This window comes from Vicugna pacos, chromosome 4 (assembly GCF_048564905.1).
Source record: "Vicugna pacos chromosome 4, VicPac4, whole genome shotgun sequence".
NCBI classification, from domain to species: domain Eukaryota; kingdom Metazoa; phylum Chordata; class Mammalia; order Artiodactyla; family Camelidae; genus Vicugna; species Vicugna pacos.
This window is the reverse complement of record NC_132990.1, coordinates 53,343,379-53,368,228: the sequence shown is the minus strand read 5'-3', so window position 1 is coordinate 53,368,228 and position 24,850 is coordinate 53,343,379. Positions and strand designations below refer to the sequence as shown.

Sequence of the window (24,850 nt, the reverse complement as noted above, 5' to 3'; positions counted from 1 at the left end):
GCTTTTTTTAAATTAGGGGACCAAGGAAAGAATAATTAAGCTTCAGATAGAAGAGCCCTCAGGGTCTGCTCCTCTACACTGACTTGATCTTTTCTAGGTCTTCTAAATTCATTCTCTCCTCAAATTCTGGTACTATAGCTTCTCTACCAACTCCACATACTTGTTTGTTTTCACCAAGAAATCTTTCTATAACAATGGGGTCTCTGGCAATAGAGAAAAGAAATTAATGTGGGCGAGGGCACAACTGGGCTTGTCGGTATTACTGGTTAGAAGAGAGCACATTTTTTATCTGAATATTGATTTTAAAAACCTACACTGTGACTATTGCATAAAATGCTGACCTAGAGATAGAAACATGCCATTTAATATTGTTGCCATCTACAAAAACAAAGCTAGATATGAGCAAAATTTGAAATATGGCTGGGTATATGCAAAAAAAAAAAAGAGATGGTTTTCCAAACCTTTATAAATATATGGCTGAATTGACAGCCCTACAAGAAAGCCTCCTCATTCCATGGAACTCGAGAGGGTTCACAAGAGTCCACACGCTGCCACACAAAAGACAACGGCCAAGAGCCATCACACAACCCCAGTACAAAGAAAGCTTGAGCTCCAGGAGGTTAAATGTCACACTCATAACAGAGAATACAGACTTGTGGTTACCAGGGGGGTAGAAGGTGGGAAGGGATAGACTGGGATTTCAAAATTGTAGAATAGATAAACAAGATTACACTGTATAGCACAGGGAAATATTAAAAAAAAAAAAGACTGCAGATTCTTAGCATCAATAATGTATTTTCATGATCATAAGCTATGTTTTCTTCAAATAACTTTAAAAATCCTTTGGTGCATTTCAGAGAATTGTGTGTGTAGATTTTCCTGCATAGTTGTCCTTATAATTTTGAAAAACACTATAACAGATTAGTACTGAGTAAATAAATTAAAAACTAGAAGAAAAAAAAAGTCACACTCATAAAAATGGTGCTGAGAACAGCGTCCAAGTTCCTGACTCACACAGCATCTTTCATTGCAGCCTTTCCTGGGCTACCTCCTGAATATCTCAACTTTCAGTCTACCTGTTCCTGGTACCAGAAAGCACAGATGTGCACAAAAGCACACTTTAAATTGTGAGTATTTGCATTTGTTTTTGTTTATTTGACTCTCCAACATAGGTTCTTAGATTAGGAGTTCTCATTTCAAATCTGGTCATAAGAAGAGCTTCATTTTTGCTGGATGAGTCAGTTTTTAAACTTGGCTGATTCTTACTACCAACAATGCTACTAGGATGAACTTAAAATTTCAAATCCACACTGCCACTCACTATGTGATGATTTTCTGCAAGTAACTCAACTTTCCTCAGATACAATTTTCTATTCTGTAGAATGGATGTAACAACACTTAATACAATAAAGTTGTTTTATGACTTGACAGCAATGCTATCTCTCATGGATTATTGCAACAGCCTCATACCTGGTCTCCTGACTTCCACTCTTGCCCATCTTTCCTCTAATTATCAACACAGCAGTTAGAGTAGCCCTGGTAAAACGTTAGGTCTGTAAGACATTCTTCCGCTTAACTCCCTCTCCCAATGCCTTCTCATTCCTCTGGAAGTAGAAGTCAAGGTTATTCATTGGCTTATATTATCTGCCACCTCCTCATTGTCTCTCTGACCCCACCAGCCATCACTCTTGCACTAGATCATGTTGCTCTAGAAACTCTGGACACTTCACAGCTCTTCAAACACACTGGTAACACTCCCACCTCAGGGCGTTCGCACTTGCTGTTTCCTCTGCTTGGAAATTCTTGCTTATGTATCCGTCTGAATCATTCCCTCACCTCCCTTTGGTCTTTATTCACAAGTTATCTTCTCAGAGGGGTTTACCCTGGCTCCCCTGTCTAAAATTACTACCCATTCTCCTCCATCATATGTCCTCTTTGCTGCTTTATGTTTCTTCTTAGCATTAACTAACACACCCTGCATTTACTTATTTGTATGTTTTATTGTCTGTCTCTCCCACCTGAATATAAACTCAGTATTAGCGTTTTGTCCACTCATTAATTATATGACTGTGAGGGGAAAAAAATCCTCTACTTCTCTGAACCAGAGTTTATTAATCTATCCCCAGGACAGACCTACCTGCCTGCATGTAGTAGGAGTTTAATAAGTGGTGGATGAACTGATGACTGAATCTAAAAAATACTTTCAAAGTTATAACCACTTAAGTATGAAAAAGAAGGGAGAAAAAATGGAAGATGTGGGGAAAGGAGAGAAAAGAATCACGTCAGAGATGCTCAGATGACAGTGAGGTAGAAAAAGAGAACCAAGTAGCACAAGAAAACGTAAAGAAAGTCGGTGTTCGCCAGATTTAGCTATCATTTTATCACCAGCGAGTCCTCAGAATTATGGACTCACCTCTCTTCCACGTACAACTAGCTCAGCCATTCCCTCATGCAGTCATGGACTCGTGAGACGCCTGAAAAGCACACAGCTGTGAGCAGCAAAGCCTATTAACAACTCCCGGGAAATAAACATAGAACCCCCATAATACTATAACGTCTAACCTTTTATCCTTTGTGCTTCGTCCAGTTTCACTTGCTCATAGGCTGCCTCATGCAGAGGACTTAGCACCTGGCACTTCAGACTGGAGTTCTGGTGCAAAACGGCAGTGCCCGGCGCCACAGGTCGGCCACCTGCAGAAAGCCCTGCACAGGGAGCCTCCGCTCAAGATGGCGGCTGCGGGCCGCGTGCGCACAGGCGCTGCGCCGCCCCCTCCCCCCACCAGCAGCGGAGCTGCGCCTGACCCACGCACGAGAACTGCAACCCCTCTCCGCTGGAGAAAGCCGTGCACAGCAGTCCCCGCCCACCGCCTGTGGGTAAGATGCATACTCTAGAACATGAGCTCCCACCTCTCCATTCTTTGCTCAAAGAATAGAACTTTCTTTTGCTTCTAAACTGAACTTAGTCTGCCCTATTGGCTCCAAGGACACCAGAAAGTAGGACCCTTGTTGAAGCCTGACTGGAAAGGGTAACACAGCAAGGCTAGGATTCCATTAATACTTAGATTAGATCCAACTGTTCATCACAGACTATTTTCTTGGGAACCTGGTTTGACATGTATGTAATGCCGAAATGCTAAGGTAATCACTCTAGAGTATGGTCATAACCTAGAATGTTTTTCTCCTTAATACACACATACTCATGTACAAACACACGTCCTTAGCAAATTCCCTGTCTTCCTGCAATGCACAAAATTCTGTATTTTTCTTATTCAGACCCCAGTCAGCGGACTCATCAGAAGCGAGAGGAAAGTTCCAACATCCATGCATGGGAGCCTCTCTCTAGGGCCTCAGAAAGACTCCTTCCCTCTGGTTGACACGCTACTAGGATTTCCACTTTCCTCTCATGGGAGTCTTTTCTCTGGCACCCCAGGGCAGCAAGAGCTATTTTGAATGGCAGGTAATGTTAGCGCAGAGATGACTTTCAAGATCTATGCTGAGGAAAACAGCATTCACTTTGCAAGCTTCTTGGGAATTTTATTTAGTTAGAGCCTCTTCATGCCAAGGATTTAAAGCAAGATGGAAACTTTAGCCCATGAATCAAAACAACTCTCCAGAGCTAAAAACTAACTGTATTTGCATAACAATTGAACAGATCCAAACAGCAGAGCAAAGGTCAGGTAAAATAAATTGCCAAGGTCTTGGTTCTCTGGAAGTGCTATTGAAATTCAGAACCCCTGATCCCGGTTACTTGTTCTGCCCCTAGGATATCTCTCTATTCTCCTTCCAGAAGATACTGTGGCATAAAATAAAATAAACCTATTATATGTATGTGTGGAAACCACAGGCCTACCCTTAACCCCCTCCTTCCTTCTAACTCGAGATGGTTCAGATCATGGAGGGAAAAAATCAAATCATAACCCACTGTATTACTACACAAATGAAAGAACTTACTAGAAACTGTAATCTGGAGGACTCTGGAGGGCTCTCGGTCTAAACTAGAAACTGCTGTTGACAGTGCTTTAAAGTATACGTTCAAAGTATTCTGAATAGCTTTAATTTCTTGATTAAATAATTGCTTCGAATTCACTGTTTTAATTCTGAGAACCCAAAACAGGGATCCTTAAAATACAACAAAGGCCCACGTGCCGGAGAGCAGGAAGCTGAGATTAAATGTGTAAATGATTCTTGCTCTAATATCGTCAGCTAGAAAAACCTTTAAAAGAAGAGATTGGAGGGAGGCTCCTTACAGTCACAGCCTCTTTGGACCTATCCCAGCGAGCCACTGGATTTCAGATTCCTTAGGCGAAACTCCCGAATTCAGAATTCTCCGCGGCTCGCAAAGAATTTCGCAGACTACGACTCCCAGCCTCTGAGGCACGAGGACTTGCCAGGGGCGCGGAAAGCGGCGCCCGGGAATCTCACCATCAGTGGGCGTTTAGCGCAGCCAAGCGACAGGCCGGCGCCAGGGCTCAGCAACAGGGAGGCGCCGGCTGAGGCGGGGAGAACTTTGCGCTCCGAGCAGAACCACCCTTTGCTGGCCAGTCGCGTCGCTCCTCTGAGGAAACCAGCGGCGGAGGCGACTGGGCGGAAAGAGGCCGAAAGAAAGGAAGAGGGGAAGTAGTGAGGGCAGAAGAAAAATGAAGCCAGCGCTGGGGGAACCCGCCAGAGGGTGGCCGACGGTGAAGCAAGGAGAATTTGGCTGCTTTTCCACACCCTGGGCGTGAACGCCTTCTCCTGCCTGACCCCAAGGAAATAAGTGGGTCTCGCCTGGGCAGAAACAGAAGAGACAAGAACCCAAGTGAGCGCCTTGCCTCCTCGGTCACCGTTGTTCCCTAGGAATCCTAGCTGCTCCTCAGCCCAGCCTCCCCGCGGGGCCAGACGCAGTGCCCGAGCCGCCCTGCGGATGGGGCGGGCAGGGAACAGGCGCCCAAGCCGCGGGTGACCGGCGTCGCCCGCCCCGCTCCGCGCAGGGACCGGGCGGGCTGAGAATGCGAGGCAGAGGGACGTGGGGGAGGGATCCAAGACTGCCGAGGGCGCACTAGGCTCCAACTTGAATGGCCCAGAGTCGGCTCCAGCTCCTGGGACCGCTTCGCCGCGCGGAGTGAGCCGCGCGCGGGACTTGGGGGCGGAGACCTTAGGCGGCCGCTGCAGGGGAGCGAACCCGGCGCAGGAGGGGGCGCGCTTTCTCCCTGCGGGTCTCAGTAATGAGGAGACTGAGTTTGTGGTGGCTGCTGAGCAGGGTCTGTCTGCTGCTGCCGCCGCCCTGCGCACTGGTGCTGGCCGGGGTGCCCGGCTCCTCCTCGCACCCGCAGCCCTGTCAGATCCTCAAGCGCATCGGGCACGCGGTGAGGGTAGGCGCGGTGCACTTGCAGCCCTGGACCACTGGCCCCCGCGGGGCTAGCCGCACTCCGGACGGCAGCCCGACAGGCGCTCAGCGAGATGAACCCGAGCCAGGGACTTGGCGGCCCCCAGCGCCCTCGCCGGGCGCACGCTGGTTGGGGAGCGTCCTGCATGGCCGGCGGCCCCCGGGCGCCCGGAAGCCCGGGGAGGGCGCTAGGGCCGAGACCCTTTGGCCTAGGGACGCCCTCCTCTTCGCCGTGGACAACCTGAACCGCGTGGAAGGGCTGCTGCCCTACAACCTGTCTTTGGAAGTAGTGATGGCCATCGAGGCGGGCCTGGGCGATCTGCCGCTCTTGCCCTTCTCCTCCCCTAGCTCGCCGTGGAGCAGTGACCCTTTCTCCTTTCTGCAGAGCGTGTGCCACACCGTGGTGGTGCAAGGGGTATCGGCGCTGCTCGCCTTCCCTCAGAGCCTGGGCGAGATGATGGAGCTCGACTTGGTCAGCTATGTCCTGCACATTCCAGTTATCAGTATCGTGCGCCACGAGTTTCCGCGGGAGAGTCAGGTGAGAGGCGTCTGGCGCGTGGAGTGGAGACGGGCGCCTCTGGGGGCCAGGATGGTAGCGGGGGGAGAGGAAGAGAACGGGTGAAAACCTGAGGGACGTGGGGCTTTACAACTTTGATATTGTTTAAGGATCGGATCCTGTCCGTAGGTGATAGGTAGAAGAATCTCAGCGGAAGTAAAATAAAACCTTTTAAAGCGCGAACGGAATAAAATGAGAGAGAGTGGTAACGGAAGGAAGGAAGTGGGGGAGAATAAGAGAAAAAATCTTCACATTTTGACCTGCTGGGAGAAATCTAGCGGACTCCCGACTGAAGTAGTTGAAGTGCAGGGGCGTGGAGCGCGAACGAGGTTCTAATGACTAGCGCGGGGGTGGGGATAGAAGATCCCAGACTGCTAGTCTCTCACTCCCAGGAGGAACTCTGAGAGCACGTGTCAGAAAGAGCACCCGCCCTCTCTGACTTCTTTAGGTGTCTCTCTGAGCTTTAGGCGACGGTGTAAAGAAAACACCTGCCTCTGAATTCCTTTGAGTAAACAGGAAATCTGCAGTTAGTTCAGAAGCAATAGGTAGGGTGGTTAATTAGTCTAGAGTATTGGAATGCATTATAAATATTATCTGATATCGTAAAAATGGATAGGAGGACTTATTTGAGATTGTTTCTTTGTGCCTAGCTTCTTTCTGTGTGATGTGGGGTTCAGAGACTGGCTATATTGAGTTGTGTTCAGCCCATTTCTGCTCCAATTATTCAGGAAGAAAGAAAGAAGACCCTAATGAGTTAGTTTCCTAAAGGTTAAAAATATATATAGTTTCAAAAAAAGGAGCTATATGTGAACTCAACTGCTGACAATATTGATGAGAAATATTTAAGGAAAGGGCGGGGTCCTTTTAGCCACAGGAGTTTGCTGCATTTTTGTGCATTATTTTCATCAAAATATGAAATTTCATTAAACCTTACCCAAAGTATTTGTGAAACAAATAGGTAATTGGTAGGTATTGGCCCTATTTTAAAGATTGAGAAATTAAGGAAAGTTCTGGGGGTTGATCAACATTGGTCGGTGTGCTAGTAAAGAGTCCAGCAAGACACTGGAGAATTTCTAACTCTATATCATTTTCACTCATTCTATCCTTTTAGATGGAAAAAACATTTCTAATTTCTCTTCCACTTTTGATATATATGCAGAGATAAAAATTAAACAAGAGAAAATGCATGTGAAAAGTTTGATCAAATCTAGGCATAAAATGTGAAGAGAGTACTAAAGATTTCTTTTTCTAGAAAAATGAATTTTACATTTTTAATCTTAGGAAGGATGTGCTCGGGCTGCTTTCAGCAGTTGCCCAGAAGATTCTTATTTAATGCTGAACTGTAGAGATTTGATCTGCAGAGTGCAGGCTAATTAACTTTTATCTAAAATATTTCCGTCACCTGAATCTGAATGACTGTAGGTAGCAGATGGGAAGGCATGGAAAACACAGGTGCACAATGCTGCCAATGGCCAGAGTGTTATAAACCTGAAATTGCATCCATGGGGTGCATCATTATTAATATATATGCAGAATCAGATCTAACAAAATGCAAGAGTCAGCATCACTTGCTTCTCATCACTGCTTCTTTATTACCTAACATTTCATATATGCCAATAGTGTTCACAGTCTCCACACTCCTTTCCATTTGTAGATTGTTTGGCAAAAGTCTTAAGTATCAAGAATTTCCCCCCAAACAGGTGTTCCTTAGTTAGAAATGAAATTGTTCCATGATAAATTTATGTGGTATACAGCACATTACAACCAGGGGACCAAAGAAACCATGAAGTAGCTTCTAGAATCAGCAGACTTCAGAACTTTACGACCACTGGAGCAAAAAGTCCTCCAGGGACAACCCTTGCAAGCTGACAATAAAATAAGTACTCTGTCAAACACATTTACTTTTATATTTCAAGTCAGAAATATATGGGTTTTTTTTTTTTAAATTTTTGAGGGTGGAGGTAATTAGGTTTATTTATTTATTTTTAATGGTGGTGCTGGGGATTGAACCCAGAATGTGGCAGGCTAGGCGTGCACTCTACCACTGAACTATACCCTTCCCCCTTCAGAAATGTATTTTTAATCACTGTTGTCATTGTTACTTCCATGGCACACATTGGGAAAGGGAGAGATTATTATATTAACTCAGATCTGAGATACATCTTCTTTTATTTATCTTTGTATTTTAAATTCAAACATATCTAACCTGTCCTCTTTTTAGTATATCATTTAAATGTCATTCTGTAATGTTCTTTATTAAGAATGTCCAGCTCAATGACAAGTCCCTGTAATTTTAGATAGAGGTGACCATAATCTGCTTTCAGCAAAAATAACTAATCTTCCCCTGGCTTCTCCTGAAAAGTGGACCTTTCTCTAATACAATGATGTGATTTTTTTGAAAACTTTGTAAATAAAAAAAGAGTGACAAACTCAATTTACACCTTAACTAAAATTGACATGATTTAACCACTGTCTTCATTGAAGTCTACTGCCCAGTGACCTAATTTGTTGATTTTTGCCAGTGCCTGAATAAAGGATTGTAGAAGACAGTGGACTTGTCCACACAACCAAGTAAAATAAAATCACGTCTTTTATTCAGACAAATCAAAATTGCTTTTAGAGCAGTAGCAGCAACAGTTTGTTTCTTTCCCACTTTCTTTTGGGCTACTGACTTCTTTCATATGAAACATCTAATTAATAAATAATGGTTTTGATAGCATCTTGCCACAACTCCTGAATGGAAAGAGGTATCATTGAAATGGTCAAGCCCCTAATAAAAGCATAGTAGTTTTATTTCAATATACTATTTATTTGAAACATAAACACATACATAGGTTCATCAGCTTGGAAGGAACTATCTTCTTTCAAGCAGGAAATTCATTAAAAGTAAGATAGTTAGCTACCCACTTTTGGAAACCATATGTGTATTATCACTACATAACAAAAGATTAATACATCAGAATAATACAATAGGGTAGGGTCAAAACATACTTCCATCCAAAAAATTCTGACTTTATCATGCCCAAACCTCCACTTGAGGCCAACTCACTTCACTAAAATGATCACGTCATAGTTCTGTGCCCACAACCTTCAAATAATGATGCTGAACCTGATCCAGTTACATTTACATTCAAGTTACATTAAATTCCTACAATTCTTTCTTTCTCTTCCCGTCGCATACTACTTTTTCTTCTAGGGCTTTTGTATAGTTTCTCTAAAGTTAGCGCCTCAAAATTTACCTGCTGAAGTAGTGACAAATACACATTTCTTTCTAAGCTGTGTATCTCACGGTAATTGCGTATTGTTTCCACTAGGCAGAGTTAATGGAGTAATATAATTGGCTTATATTAAAACCCAGGCAATTAAAAAGCGACTGCACTACTATTTTCATCTCTTGTTGAATGTACCATCCACAACTTGCCTGTCTCGTGAGCCGTATATGCTAACTGAATAATGCATGTTTATCCCCATGGAAATGTAAGTGTTGTAGATGGTTCATTTTTATAATACAGGACTAAATACTAGATTCTATTTATTAGAATTTGGCTAGAACGGTGCCTCTTTGGTATGGTCCAGGGGACAAAAACAATGCTTTCACATCATAACTAAGATGCCTCATGAGGGGACAAGTAAAGGACTTTGACTTTTTTAGAAACATCTGCTCTCAACTGTGTTGGTTTTCCTTGACTTGCTCCATGCAAGGCACTGCTCTCTCTCTGGGGGAAATGTATTCTTCCGCTATTCATGATGAATGGCTGATAGTAGCACCTAATTGTTGCTGCCTTGAAGATAAATGATTTCAAATTAAATGTCAAGTGATGCAAAACTTTCCTTAGCAGTGATTTTTCACAGGTTCCTCTTGAAGAAAAGAGACCTGGGATCAATTTGGAAGTTTTTATTTTTAATCTGGGAAGGTTTTTTTATACTTATTTTTTCTAGATAAATAGAGCAGAAGAGATTAGCAGACACCATTCGTTGGGCAATTAATCTCTCTCACCCCCTTTTCTTTGTGCCTGCCATAGGACAGTCATAGAGAACCCTGGGTCTTGATCTTCTTGGATCTTACATCTTGGAGTTAACTTATGATTGACTCAACTGAAGACCAAATCAGTGTCTAATTCTTTAATGTTTTATCTTCTGGTGTTGCAGAAAGCACCTTGGATTTTGTGCCATTCGATTTTATTTCCTGAATACCTCTAGCCAAATTCCAATCATGTTGGTTAAAAAAGCACAATATAATGGAAGGTGTATTTAAATAGTACTCAAAAGACTCGGTCTACCTGTGCCTCTTACTGGCCATAGAATCTTAGGGAAGTGCCTCTATCTCTGAGCACCTGTTGCTTGTTAGTCCAAAGGTTAGTTTACCAATCTGACAGAGTTGTGTTGTGAATCAAATAAGGAAGTGAAGTACTTTGGAAAAATTTATGTTATTAGCCAAGTAATTAGTAGAGATGTGTTGGTTTTGATTTAAGAATCATCCAAGCCCTAATTCACCACTAGTACTCCATTAGTGGTTACTAATCAAATAGGATTCACAGTGTAACATGTCTTCATCTTCCACCTTACTCTCTACCCACACCCTCATTTTCTTTCTCTTAAAAGGAAAAAAAAAAAAAACAACAAAACAAAACAAAAAATGGGAGTAATGTTAGCCGCCTCTCCCAGCCCCCGCCTAAAAAAAGAACTATGTTCCTAAGTAGGTTGCACCCTTGCCTGGGGCTAGAAGATATGTCATAGGTGTTGTTTCTATACCAATGGCAAATTTTTACCAATGCATATCATCAGTGCAGTTTCTAGAGAGTTAAGTATTGCCATAGAAGCTTTGATAAGAGGGTTTTTCAGAAAGGTTGGTTTCCCACGTTGATACTAAGTTTCCTGAAAGACAAACTTACATAGATCACTCATGAGACCACAGCCATACAGTGTAACCTCTGTACCCCAACGCCACCTACCATACCACTAAGGACACTGTTTCTCATGAAGAAAGCAGTGTGTTGGTTCATACTGGCACGAGCTCCTTATCTTCTTGGACAGATAACAGTTTGTGAACCAACTACTTTTGAAGATCATTGCCCTAGGCAACTATGTGGGGCTCTCATAGCAAGGTCCTGTACACTTTAGTTGCACCACTGAATGTAGAGATGAGACCCTCATTGTCTTTTATCCTGCCTGCTCTAGCTGCTCCCACTCACATACACAGAGGAGTAGGGAAACAGCACAGCACCAGAAATGGGATGCAGAAGCTATAAAACGAGGCGAGAAGGAAGAAAGCAGATCTCAGCATCTGCCACATTGCTTTCTGAGTGAATGCACGAATAACAAACTAATGGAAATCTTTAAGACAATTCATTTCTTTCTCAGATCTTACCTGTATGGAATGGTGGGAGAAAGAGCAAAGGGGGAAAGTTAAGCAAGAAGCAAGCCAGCTGTCTGCCCCCAGCTTCCCCTAACCTAACACCTCAGAAAGATTTTCAGATCTCCTGAATGTGTAAGATTCAGACATTTGCAGGAGAGACTGTTTGATCTCCTGCATTGAGGGAGCAGGTTGATCATACTGACCTGGGCTGGTATTGCGTCAGCTGGAGTAAACCCTGACACCAAAAATGAGTATCTGGTGGGCCAGGGATGGTCTGCTTTGGAGATGAGCCTTCAAGGGCTCAAGGGGTAAAGAATTAAGCAGAATGACTTCTCTTTTAGTGAGGCTGAATTATGCCTCATTGTTATTCATTTGAGACACAGATTTAAGAAAAACTCAGTCATGTGTATTTTTGCAGAATTTATGCTTTTCAAGTGCTCTTCACAAATACGCTCATAGCATCCTTCTAACAGTCCTGTGAAGTAAATAAAAATATATAGACAACAGACAAAGTACTAAAAGAGCTATGCATTGTAGGAAGTAAGAAATCACCAAGAGGAAAAAAGACTAATAACTCCTTCTGAATTTAGTGTATTTGTCAGCCTACAATCCAAGAACAGACTTGATCCATCACTGCTTTTGAATTATTGCAGAAAAAAAGATAAAAGAGAGAGAGATCTGCCTCCAGGTTAGGTGGGTAAAAGCGTATTTCACACTAAATATTCAATAATGGAAACTGAGTTAAATGAGCATGATATATCTTCACAATGGAATAATAGTACCCACTCAAAATGAAAATATACTTGTTGACACAGAGATAAGAAAATGGATGAAATGTATGTAAAGTGTGGCCTTCTGTAAAACATGAAGTCTAGAGATTTATTTATAAAAATGTTAAATGTGATTGCGACTGAGTGATGAAATCCACATTTTCCCCTATCCATGCTTCTATTTTTCTAAAAATAAGTAGTAGTATCCACACAATTAAAAATAACAAGAGTTAAAAAAGACAAGTTACCCTCACATTTCCTCAACAATGCTCTCAGTACTTCAATATGAAAATACAGATTTCAGGAACAAATTAATTGTAGGGTATGTTTAGATTTATCCTTTCCCATTTATACGTTCCATTTTATCCTCACAGTTACTCTGTGAAGTGAGCAGGACAACTAGTATTACCTTTATTTTGCAAATGAGACAGTAACATATAGATGGAAGAAATACAAGGTAGGAGTGATGAGAATAGGTTTTTGAGAAGCACAGACCTATGTTTGAATCTTAGTTATACAACTTTCTGGACAGCTTACCTTGAGAAACATGCCTGATGTCTCCCTGCCTTAATTTGTGATCCACAAAATACAACCGTCTCGTAAAGTTACAGTGAGAATGATATAATGTGTGCAAAGCTCCAAGCACAGCCCTAGAGTACTACATATTCTTATTATAATAGTCATTCTTTTAGCATATAGTGTTGACATAGCTTAATAAAAAACTAAAATAATATTCTAGCTTGCTCTCCAGAGTACTTCTATATGCGTTTTCAATATGCACATGATATTCAGAGTTAAGAGGTCTGGTTCCAGTGGACCAACCCTAAGAAAAAGAAAAAAAAAGAAAAGAAATGTGCTGTTTTGAAACCCCACTAAGGTGTACACACCTCTGCTGAGATGTACCTTCAGGTTAGGTGTATGTAAATTTGTTCAGCAATGAAGTGAACTTTGAGGTCCAGTTTCAACAGGTTGCTTTTCTGTATGGGTTCTGAATGACTGGATCTTTGGAGCAGTTGTTTCAGAGGTGAAAAAAACAGTGTTCTGTTTCTATTTGTCAGTATTAGTGAGGAATTCACAGTTTTTGCCTTATCGGCTACTCTAATTTCTCATAGGAGTCTCCCAGGAATTAACTTCAGGAACAATAGAACCATGACCCAGTTGATGGTTTCGGCGTCTTGGGGAAGAAGGGGAGAAAAGGGTTTTAAGAAAGGGCAGTCTAAATTGACATGATTGAAGTGTCGAAAGTTCCCCTTTTTTTATGTAGGCTTTATCCAGACTAATGGAGCTGACTTGTGGCATTTATTAGCTCAAAATTTAGGTACAACAGCACTATTATATACTTAGGATTATATAAAAAAAGGATACTCATGAGGCAAACTCTGTATTTGATTAAATTGATGCATATGACTTTCAGGGACTTTGAAAATGTGTACCACTTTTCTGATTATACAAGTAATGCACATGCGCCACTACTCCATGGGTGTCCTTAGACAACCTTGAGTAATGTTTTGATGTATTTTATTGTCTCGAGGATAATGGTTTGGTTTAAAATTTTTAGAAACACTTGGGTACAAGTAAAGAAAGCCTTCTTTGTCATTCCAACTGGACATTGGCTTCAAAGAACAGAAGAAAGGAATTTATCTTTTTTTTTATTTTCTGAAAACTCAGACTTGATGTAGCTGTTGAAGCTTGAACATTCCGAGTTGATGGTATTTCTGTATTAAAAGGTGGTATTTTCCTTTGTATTTGCAGTCTAGCTTTGTATTTTCATCACTCTGCAAGTGCTAAGTCTGTATGGTCCCAGACAATGGCTCCGTCTGGATCTTTCAGTAGAATTCTTAAGAATGACTCAGACATGGGTTGTCACTTCTCTCTTCTCAGTCAGGGATGGTCATTAGCTGAACTTTCAGTACCATGCGCTTTGATGGCTGCATACCTGCATTCAATCTATTGGTGTTCTTTGTATTGAAAGCCTCATCTAGACAACCAAACAAAAATTGGGTTAATGCTCTCCGGTTTAAAAATAGAACATTTTTATTTCCATAAATGAAGTTAGATGCTCAATATGTCTTTATCTAATAGAATTACACAGTCTGGCTCATTCCAAACCTGAGGTAAACAGGGATTCCATTAAACAAAGAATTTGCTTTTATATTTTGTGAATTTAATAGGTTCAGATAGAGGGCTGTTATTGTTTTGATGCTATACAAGAAGTTAATTTGAGTCACATCACACAGCGTGTTATTCACATTAGGCAATGCTTCAGTGTAATACCTGAAAATGAATGCTAAACCCAAGCCTGCATTAATCCAATGCGCCTTCACCTGGTTGCAGGCACAGAGCGCCATCTAGTGGTAGCTAAAGCATAGCTTTCGTTAAAGTATCCCAAGATTCCAACCTCTCAGGACAGGAAAAGGAGCTTTTAGTCCATTTCCTGGTCTTTTGACCACGGGAGAGCTAGGTTAATCCATTTAAGAAAAAATTTTCTGCCTTCAAAGAAGATACAGTAATTTCTGCTATTCTGCCACTGTAATTGCAGTTCTAAACCTGAAAGTAATGTATCTCAAAGTGCATGTCTCGAGGGGTTGGGAGGAAAATGTGAATGACTAGCTTTAGAGATGTAGGATGGTTAATTACTCTAGTAGCTGCATTTACTATTGCTTTGGTTTATGATGCAGCTTGAAAAGATGTAGCCATTTTATTGTGTTAAGCATATCATTTATTCCTTTATTTCTGATTATAAAAAATGTTCTTTGTGGATAATTATGAAAATTAATAAAATGCCAAAGAATAAAATAAAAATCACCTGTAAACCCACAACCCAGAGATCTAGACATAAGTGTGTGTTATAAAATTGGAATCATGGTATTTAATGACATTGTTTAACATATATTTCAAGTACCTTCCCATACCACTAACATTTTTTTTATTGTTTTTAATGACTAGATAGTTTGCCTTTGAATGGATTGTTTCATGGTCTGTTTAACCAACCCCTGTTGTTACCAGGTTTTTCCCATGAAAAGATAAATAACACCGCTACCAATGGGACTTTACCTGACTCACCCTCCGTAACATTCTTGTGCTGTGGGACACTCTCTGAGTACTGGGACGCCATCATAGTTTTCTTTTTTCTTTTTGGTCCTTTCATTGTCTTCTACTGATTATGTTTCTTGTATTTGTAGTAATAATCATAGTGCTGTGCTGATACCTACTAGCCCTATATGAACACTTAAGTTTAAATTAATTAAAACAATATAAAGTTTGAAAGTCAGTTTCTCAGACACTCTAATCCTATTTCAAATGCTCAGTGGCCACATGGGGGTAGTGGCTCCTGTATCCAACAGCACAGATGTACACCATTTTCCATCTTCTCACAAGTTCTGTTGTCAGTTTTATTGCTGTCTAAGGGCTTGCAGTTGTAAGGAACAAAAAGTTCACTCCATGGAGCTCAAAGAGAAGGCTTTTGTGCTGAAAAACTACAGGAAAGTGACAAGGAGTGGAACTGCTTGAGGTGCAGCTAGGCAGCCAGACTGGGAAGTGTTTGGGCAGCTCCTCTTCTTCCCTTCCTCTTGGGTCTCATTGCACATCTGCTCCATCCTCCGCTCTGGATGGTAGCTTCTTCCTCCGCCCTGCCAGAACTTCTGCATGAATGTGGCTCTGATTTATGACAGGACTTAGCCTGAACTCTGCATGACTTAATAACTCTAATCAAATCTTCTGACTGTTCCTTCAGTCTTGTGGCCCATATTCTGCAGACATCTGATTGGCTTAACTGACATAGATTGGTTTCCCCTCCATCCCAAGTTGTCTGTTCTCCCTTATTCCAAACAGCAATGGCCAGATTCTCAAGTTAAGTGCTCAAAATAAACCTTAGTACAGCAGGAAATGAAAGAACAAAGCCCCTGCTCTCAAAGAACTTAACATTCTCATGGGGTATTATTAAGTAAAGGTTTTTAAGTGCAAGGGAGAAAACTAAATCAGGGTAAAGGGTTAGAAATGACTATGGTTAGTTAGTAAGGCCTGTCTGAGGAGGTGACATTTGAGCAGAGGCTGAAGTAAGGAGTAAGCCTTGCACATGTCTGAGGGGAAACCATTAGAAGCAAAGAGAACAAAGGTGCAAAGTCCCTCAGGTAGGAATGAGCAAAGCAATAAATACTTGTTGAATAAATGGATTATCCTTAGTACTGTCCATAGCACTATTTACTAATAAGTTCACACAGTTTCAAAGAAGAAAATGTAAATAGTGAGGCAGTAACCAGATCTAGTACATTCCTACATATGGGCATTTCCCAAGGTTTAGACTCCTGAATCTGTCTCTTTGCAGGTGGCAACACCAGGAATTTCTAACTTGAATCTCCAGTTATATTCTCTCATTCTCACCTTAAACTCAAAATATTTAGAGACATCCTAAGGTGGTGTCTCCTCCCACCTATAACGAGATCTCTCATAACGTCTTTGACTTCTCCACTGTCTTCATCAGGTTCTGTTGCCTTCCTCAGTGTGCTTTGCATATCCTTATCCTTTCTTCCTATTTTCACAAGACAGTAACTCCTCCCACCAATACTCTTGAATAGCCCCGAAGATCTCTAGTTTCTTTCCTCCATTCTGCACACTGCTGCTAGACAAATCTTCTTAAAGCAAAGCAGCTTTCATTCATTTATTCATTCTTTCGCTCATTCAACAAACACTTATAAGGTATAATACACCGAGTCCAATGCCACCCGACTGCTCAAAAGACACTTTACTGTAGCAATATTATCACTCTTTTTCCACTCCCCAACACTCCTGAGGGATGAAACCCACTCCTTAACAACAATTACTACATGAATAATTCACAAAATTGGAGCAGGGTCCACCAACCTTCAAAGAGACTATATCAGATTCTGTAGGTTTTATGAGTATAGTTCAAAAAAGCATTCCATCCCCTCCTCAAGATTCTGACATTCCTCCTCGAAAGCCAGAGAAACACTATCAGCATCTTACTGAGCCTGCTCCTCGAGGCCTTCCACCAAGACGTGCAGATAATTCCTTCCAATTTGTAACAGTATGTTGAGATACAGGTGCCCAGGAAGAGAAGATCTCTAGGAATTGAAGTGTGTATGTTTAATTTTTTTTAAATCAATAAATGTAAATTATTATATTAAAAGGCATTTCTCTATTATATATCTGTATAGAAAGGCAGATACATACCAAGTTGTCATAATTTGCAGATGAATTAATCTCCAATTCAGAATTGATTTTTCCATTGGAACAGTGTTATCTTTGGCGGTTAAGATCTCAGGTCAGGCCCCAAAAGCCTGTTTGATTCATAATTCAGCAGAAGTCTGATCTTCATAGTTCTGTAGTCACTAAACATTATCTGTAACAGGCTTTTTGTTTGAGGTCAAGGGGATGTGGAGATGTGGAGAAAGGAGGAAAACCAGAAGACCTGTCTGCAAGTTATAGCTCCAGAATCGCCTGTATGGCTTAGGAGACCTCTCTGAGCCTCAGTGTCTCCCATTATAAATCATCAATAGTCACTCCTTAAACAGGTATTTATTGAGTGCCCAGCATGCTATTTTAAAGGACTGAAAGGGGTTTCAGTGAGTTAATATACCTAAAAACACTATGTACATTCAAATTTTAAAAACAGATGAGAAGTATTTCTATTAGAACATCTTTTTCTTCTTGAAAACACTCCTAGTTCTAGTTTGAGAAAGCCAGGACATGTCCTCCTGGGTGCTCGTTTAGACGTAGAAACAGCCCACCCATGTTCTAGCACCCTGCATTGAATCCAGAGTAGGGGTCCTGTAACTCCTAAATGGTTAGCAGCAGCTGGAGAGGGAGGAAGACAGAGCAGGGTTTCCCACTTCCCACACAGGGACTGAACAAGTGCGCATCCTAACTGCCCCCGCAGTCAGCTGTCTTAGACCCGAGGGGGACAGAGGGAGCTTGAGGAGCTGACAGGATAGGAGACCCACAGCCAGGACACAGATTAGAACGAGAAAACACTCTGGAGCTCAAGTATTAAAGCTCAGATTGCCTGCTTATATTCACAGAAGCTAGAGCTAACTATTCACATTAGTCAAGAGTTTTGAGATTGCATGGGTTTCTAAATAATACTCCATCCTAGGTTGGAATACTGGAAAAGAATTACATCTCATTCTGACCTTCATTCCAAGTCTGCCTTTAACACTTGCGGGGCAGCAGCCACTAAAAGATCTTCGTATCTTCATCAAGAGTTAGCCGCAGCCCAGGCCAGGATCCCTTTCGCATGAAACAACCCTAGGAGAGATCCGGAATAAAGCAACAGGCTTGTTATTGGCCGTACCTCTGCCAGCGCACTTGGTCGACCTCCTCATTAGCTACCATTGCCTTCATCCTTGGCCCCTTCTTTATATTCTCCAGGCTGCTGTCAGAAGAGATGTTGTTCACTAGCCTGCTTAAACCCTTCCCCTACTTCCTAAAAACAACAGCATTGTTTCCCAAACTTTACGCATTCATGTACTGCCCTCTCAATTTTTGCTGTATCTCTGCATCACCTATTGCTGTTAATTTTTAAAATTAACTTACTGTTTGACTTAAATTTATTTTTAAAATGTTTTCATTGTTAATGTTGATGAAAAACCTATACCCCCTGCCATAAATAGAAGTTAACAGTGAAAATAAGTACACAATGAAATCAAAACAATTCTAGCCAAGGAGAATTGCCTGAGACTTTTTTTAAAAGGGAAAATTTCCAGGTGTTAGAGAAGTGTTAAAGACATACTAACACCAAACTGAGGCTTTCTCCTTGAGTTAACAGAGGATTAAATGTTTAATTGAAAAGAGATTAACTTTCTCACCATGCAATTCAGAGTTTTTTAATGTCAAACCCATGAGCAACCTAAAATCCTCTCAGGAGCCACCTGCACTCTGCCAAGCTCTAACCTGTAGGATGAATTCTAAGCAGCTTTCGTGTAGCGTTAAAGACCTTTCATCATCTGAGCCTGGCTTAACTCTCTCATTTCTTCTAGATACCAACCCTCACCCCTTCCACTCTGCTCAGCAATACCTACATGCACAATGCAGTTCCAAACCTTGGCACATGCTGTTCTCACTGCGTGGAATGCCCTTCCCCCTTATGTCTGCCTGAAACTCCTACTCAGCCTTCAAAACTTTGCTCAGATATCACCTGCACGCAGTCCGCTGCCCACCCTCTCCTCACCGTGGTTAATCACTTTCACTTCTGTGTGACATTTCTACATTGAACATTCTTTTCTAGATCTGTTGCACAGCCATATAATTATTTGTTGACATATGGGTCTTTCTCCTCCACTAAATTGGACCCTAAGTTCCTGGCAAAGTGGGTGGCTCATAATAGATGCTCAATAACTATTGATCAAACTGAATTAATGGTCCATTTCCATCCTTTCCAGTGTAACAGAACTAAGTAACACCTGGGGAAACCCACCATCTGTCAGGGTAGGGTGATATGAACCAAAGAAAGTATCCTGCTTCATGAGAAAGGGTTCTCATTCTCTGGATAGAGCTCACGACCACCTAGGATTTACTATGTTCTATAGAACAAACTGGAGGAGTAAGACCTTGAGGAAATTGATTTTGTAAGAAATGGAAGTGTTTTCTGCTCCCCTGTTGAACGAACTTTTCGTATGTCCTTCATTGTCCCCAAATCAGTTTTCAATTTCCTAGAGACCACAAGTGACAGAAAAATGGTTTCTGAGTCACTGTTTTCCCAAATGCTCACCCCATCCCCCAGCCAACGTCTCTATATTGTACAGCCGAAGATTTTTGACAAGTAAAATTAGAGAAATTCAGAGTTGATGAAAAGTAAAGTTACTGGAAGTAATCATTAGTGAAAAAGAGAAAAAGCCTGTAGTTGTATTTTATCCTGTCATCTCCTGTCAAACAAAATATCAGGGAATCAGACAAGAGTTCAGATTAGATTAGGTAATCTGCTAATCAGCTAAGATTAGCCAGTTCTATTCCTAGCTCCCCACTGTACTCACTGCTTTTCTGTCATTAAATGTAATGCCTTAGTATTTCGGCCTCTGGACCAGTGACCATCTGTTAGCAACACCCAGATAACTTCAAAGTATAGATTCTCAAACTTTTCAAATAAGAACCCCTGGGGTTGGAGCAAAGAAATCTGTTTAAAAAACAACTTCGGTGATTGTGTCCATAGGTGATTCTGAGTATCATATTTTGGGAATCACATTATCCTAAGAGTCTCTCCTAGTGTGATTTTCAAACTGATTGGGTACCACCTGAATCAAAAATCACAGTAGGTATAATTTTTTGGAAGTGTAGATTCTTGAACTCACTGAATTCCACTACATTATATACTATGGCCTGATACCTACTTTTTTTTTTCTTTTTTTGGGAAAACTCCTGGGTGATTTCTATATATGCACAGTAAGAGTCTGAGAATTAACGACCTAGGGCAGAGGTCTGCAACCCAGATGCCGTGTAGGAGCCAAGAAGGTAATGGAAATGTGAAAAACAGTTCCAAATAACACAGTAGGGAGTAGTAAAAATTGTAGGTAACTGAAGAGTGCTAACCTTTCTGAAGGAGGCAGCCAGGCACCACACACCTCCAACCAGCTGTTACTCATGGGGATGTTGCCAAATATTCTGAATTTTCAAAAGAAGCCAAACTGTGGGGTTATTTTTAGACATAAAATTGTCCTTAAATGTTGACAAGTAACTCATTTTTTTTTAGCTTTACTGAGGTGTAATTGAAAAATAAAAGCATAAGACATGTAAAGCATGGAAAGTGATAATTTGACATACGTACACATCAAGTGGATTAAGAAACTCGTGCTTTAAAAAATAATCTGCAGGCCTGCCAGAGCTTGAGGGTTCTGCCTTCTGGGCTAGGAAATGTCAGTGCATTGGTTGTAAGCAAGTATTATCCAGAAATGCCTCACTGACTGGCTAAGTAACAGGGGGTGACATAGGCCTGTAACCATAACATGTACAGCTTTAAGGTACAGTTAGGAAAAACGAGAAAAAGTATCTATATTGTAAAGGAAAGGTTGCCACCTGCATTTGAAAGCAGGAGAACAGGAAGCGGGAAAAAAGGTACTAAAAGATAATTAATGGAATCCATTCCAGGTATACCCATAAGTGAATCATAGAAATCTTACTCACACATAGAAATAATGAGATGATAACTACTCACAGTGTTGGAAATACTGATTAAGTAGGATAATTTACATTAGGTACTCAGTTTTTTTAAAACATCCTAGTTCTGTTATTTTTCTTTTCCATAAGCCTCTGTTTGCTTTTACTAAAATTCAACAGGCACTAAAGAAAAGCAAGCTTATGGCAAAAATCTGACAAACTCCCTTGATTTTGTGGGTCTTTTTTAAAGGAAACTGATAACTTCTCTGATGAGACAATTAACAAGACAGCGATAACAAAGTGATTCAAGTCCCTTATAAGAAATATTATTTCAAAATACAGAAATGTACCTGCATCTCATCACAGATGTTCTTTCCTCTGCTGTGGGTTCAGTGATTATAAATCCTGTGCAAAGGAAGTTGCTAAGCAAATGGTCTGGAGAGTTCTTGTGGATAATTAAAAGCTGACAAAGCTCTGGGCCAGAGTGGTCTAAAAGGCTGCTTTTACTTAATTTTATTATATGTACATATTTGCTGATATTTATTTACATATTTATATCAATACATATATATTTACATAATATATAATATAGTACATAATGTACATATGCATATTACATAAGCACATATATACATATATATACATTTACTTATATACTTATTTATGTATACATATTTATTTACTTCATTATACTATGTTATTCATTGGCTTTTTAAAACATAATCTTTTTTTATGGAAAACAATGCAATGGTAATATATTTACAATTTAAAAGACTCATAATTTCACATTTATACATTCCCTTTCAATGTCTGTCCTCTTGTATACATGTTTTTATCGCTCTACAGTTAGTATTCTCTGTTTTACTTGCCATTATAGTCCAAGGGCCTGTTATAGTGCTTTGTACATAGTAGTCACTCAAATATTTGGTTAAGGTATGAACGAATACACTTCTAAAATTATAAATGTACAATCAATTTTGTATTCTGCTTTGCTCACTTCCATCATGTCATGAATCTTTTATGTTACCAGACTTCAGACAAATCAGATTTCTCTCTTTTGTTTACTTTTTCCTAATTATAAAACCAGAAAAATATGAAAGCTTAGGGAAAAAAGCTTCTTACTCTCACTATCTAGAAATAATCACTCTTAACTTGCTGAGCTATTTCTTCTAGTATATGTTATGTAAAACTTTTCCTTTAAACAGGGAGAATTTCTTTTCAGATTATTTCATATGATATGATATTGTTCGTGTTTTCCAAGTCATGGGAAACCCATTGTCACCACTGTTTTATTAACTGCATATTATCTCAAGCTTTTGGATATGCCTAGGATGTTGACATTTAAGTTTTTTTATAGTTTTTGTCAAAAAATTGACCGTTATTTTGGAATATAATGTTCCACAGTAAAGATTTTTGTTCATAGACTCTCTGTCCATTTTGTGGATTATTCCCTTAGTATAGATTCTTGGAAATGGAAAATAAGCACTAGTTAATTGGAGTATTTCCAGGAATCTTCAAATGGGGTATATGAATGGCATATTTTCTACACCCTTGTATATCCCAGCATGTCGTTATTTTTCTTACAAATAAAAGACAACCGACAAGGCAAAAAATTCTTTCCCAAGCAAATTCAGTTATGTATCACTTTATTGTCTTTGACCATTTAACGTGGCATTAACGTGGCAGAGAAATCCATGGTATTTACTTTATCCCTTTGCAGGTTACTTTTTTCCCTTTTCTTTCTTCCTAAATGCTTGACAGTTTTATTAAAACATTTTGCCAAATATATCTAATTATAGTTGATTGTGTGAAGAATGAAGTAGGTCCACTGCACTGAGTATTTTAAAAAACGGAAAATTTTCTTCAGATATGTCTTTGATTATTAGTCTTCCTGTTCCTGTGCTTATAGTTTCTTTGTTAGGCACACCATAATTCTTAAGTTTATCCTCCATAGTTAGGTGACCACATAGTTTATATTCAAACCAAGATAATTTTGAAAGTGAAAAAGAGAGGAGCGGTTAATAATTACATACGACAAAGGCATAAAACAGGAACTGTATGAGTACCAGCTGAGAGGCACGATCCCCTTCACCATCCTTTTTCATTATTTACAGATCTTGATCTTTGTTCTCTGTATCTTGAAAGACTTTCTAAATTTTGTCTTCCTTATCAGTAATTCAGTGCTTTGCAAGAGCTAGCATGCCTTTTATGCTTCCAAAGCACATTTGAAATCTGTTATTGGATTTTTAATCTCCCTGTTACTTTCCATTTAACACTGTTCTTTTTCATTCCATCCTATTATTGTTCATCTCTATTGTTCATTTCTCCTCTTGTGAATTACTCAGGTTTCATAAAAGTCATGTTATCCTGTTTATTGTTTAAATGACAGGGTTTTGTGGGGTCTTTTTTCTTTTTTTCTAATTTTCCTTTGGCTTCTAAAATAAATCATTTCCAAAATGTCTTCCCTTTGCCTGTTCTACAGCATTTTTATAGGGCCCATATTGTTTTGGTTTTTTATTGGGTAGGAGGAAGAGTTCTTATTCTGGAACAAGAAAAAAGCCTATACCTTCTCTCTACTGACAGGTAGGCTGCTTAGGTTACTAATTGCCTTACTTTGACTTCATGTATGTTCCAGCTGAATCTCCTCCTAATAAAGAAAGACGACATTTCTGTGCCCATTGCCTAGACCAGTCTCAAGCATGTGATGTGACTCTAAACTAAGCTGGAATCTGCTTCTCCCCTGCTGAGTTGCTTTCTGATGATACGAACCAGTGGCTCTTAATCAGTTCGTCAACCTAGGCAGCCTTTCAAAATACACATCTAGTCTTCATTCTAGTAGACCTCTTGGCTCAAAATCTCGGGAGACGTAGGCTAGTGTATGTAAAAAATTTCCAAGGTATCTCTGATGTGCCCTCTTGGTTGAGAATCGTTGATCTGAACCAATGAAGCACATGAAAAGCAAAACCAAGAAACTACCACAGCAGTTGGTTTGCATGTCTGCTGGAGTAATTTCTGATCCTACTGCCTTCTATGGTGCTTTTCTTGTGGGAATTAAACCTCTCCCGTACACACTCCTGTTGGACATGCAGTTTCTCTTCTATCTAGATTTAAGAATAAAAATACTAATCAGAGGAGGGAAGTGATTAAATGTCATTGTGACTACCTCAAAAAGTAGAACCCAGAACCTCAACTCTTCTAATTGAGCTAAATGGTAGAAGGAAAGAGATGATCATCATTATAGGAGTCAAAAGCCAGAGGACCCAGATTACTTGAGTTTTAATTAACTAGCTAAAGGCAACCAGGTAAGTCAACCTCTCTATGCCTTAGTTTCCTCATTTATAAACTAGAAATAATAGGATGTCTCTTTGAGCTTTAGGAAGATTAAGTGAAATAATTTATTAAAAAGTGGTAAGAAATGCTAGATATATATTAAGAATTTGAGAAATATTGGCTATGATTATTTTCAGATACAATATCAGTTTCATATTTTTCTTCTTCTGGTTCCACTAGCTTGCAGTTTGTGCAGCATCTTTCCATTCTAGCAATAAGTTGATTGTTAGGAGAAGATTTTAGAGTTGTAAGCTTTCATATTTTTATGTCTTGTTTGATATTTTACCAAGAAGTTGAGGAATATTGCATCAGATCAGTTCCTGAATTTTATTGGAATTTTATGGATAAATTCTAGAATGGTGATTCAT

General features: G+C 40.2%; 1 protein-coding gene across 2 annotated transcripts in view; it reads left to right on the top strand.

Moving 5' to 3' along the window:
• Positions 1–4,425: 4,425 nt before the first annotated feature.
• The window catches only part of GRIN3A (glutamate ionotropic receptor NMDA type subunit 3A), a 140,404-nt gene continuing 119,979 nt past the window's right edge, over positions 4,426–24,850 (top strand). For both annotated transcript variants that reach the window (XM_072959822.1, XM_006204039.4), the window contains exon 1: positions 4,426–5,903. In XM_072959822.1, the coding sequence (XP_072815923.1) occupies positions 5,205–5,903 (699 nt within the window). In that variant the 5' untranslated portion in view covers positions 4,426–5,204. The remainder of the gene's footprint in view (positions 5,904–24,850) is intronic.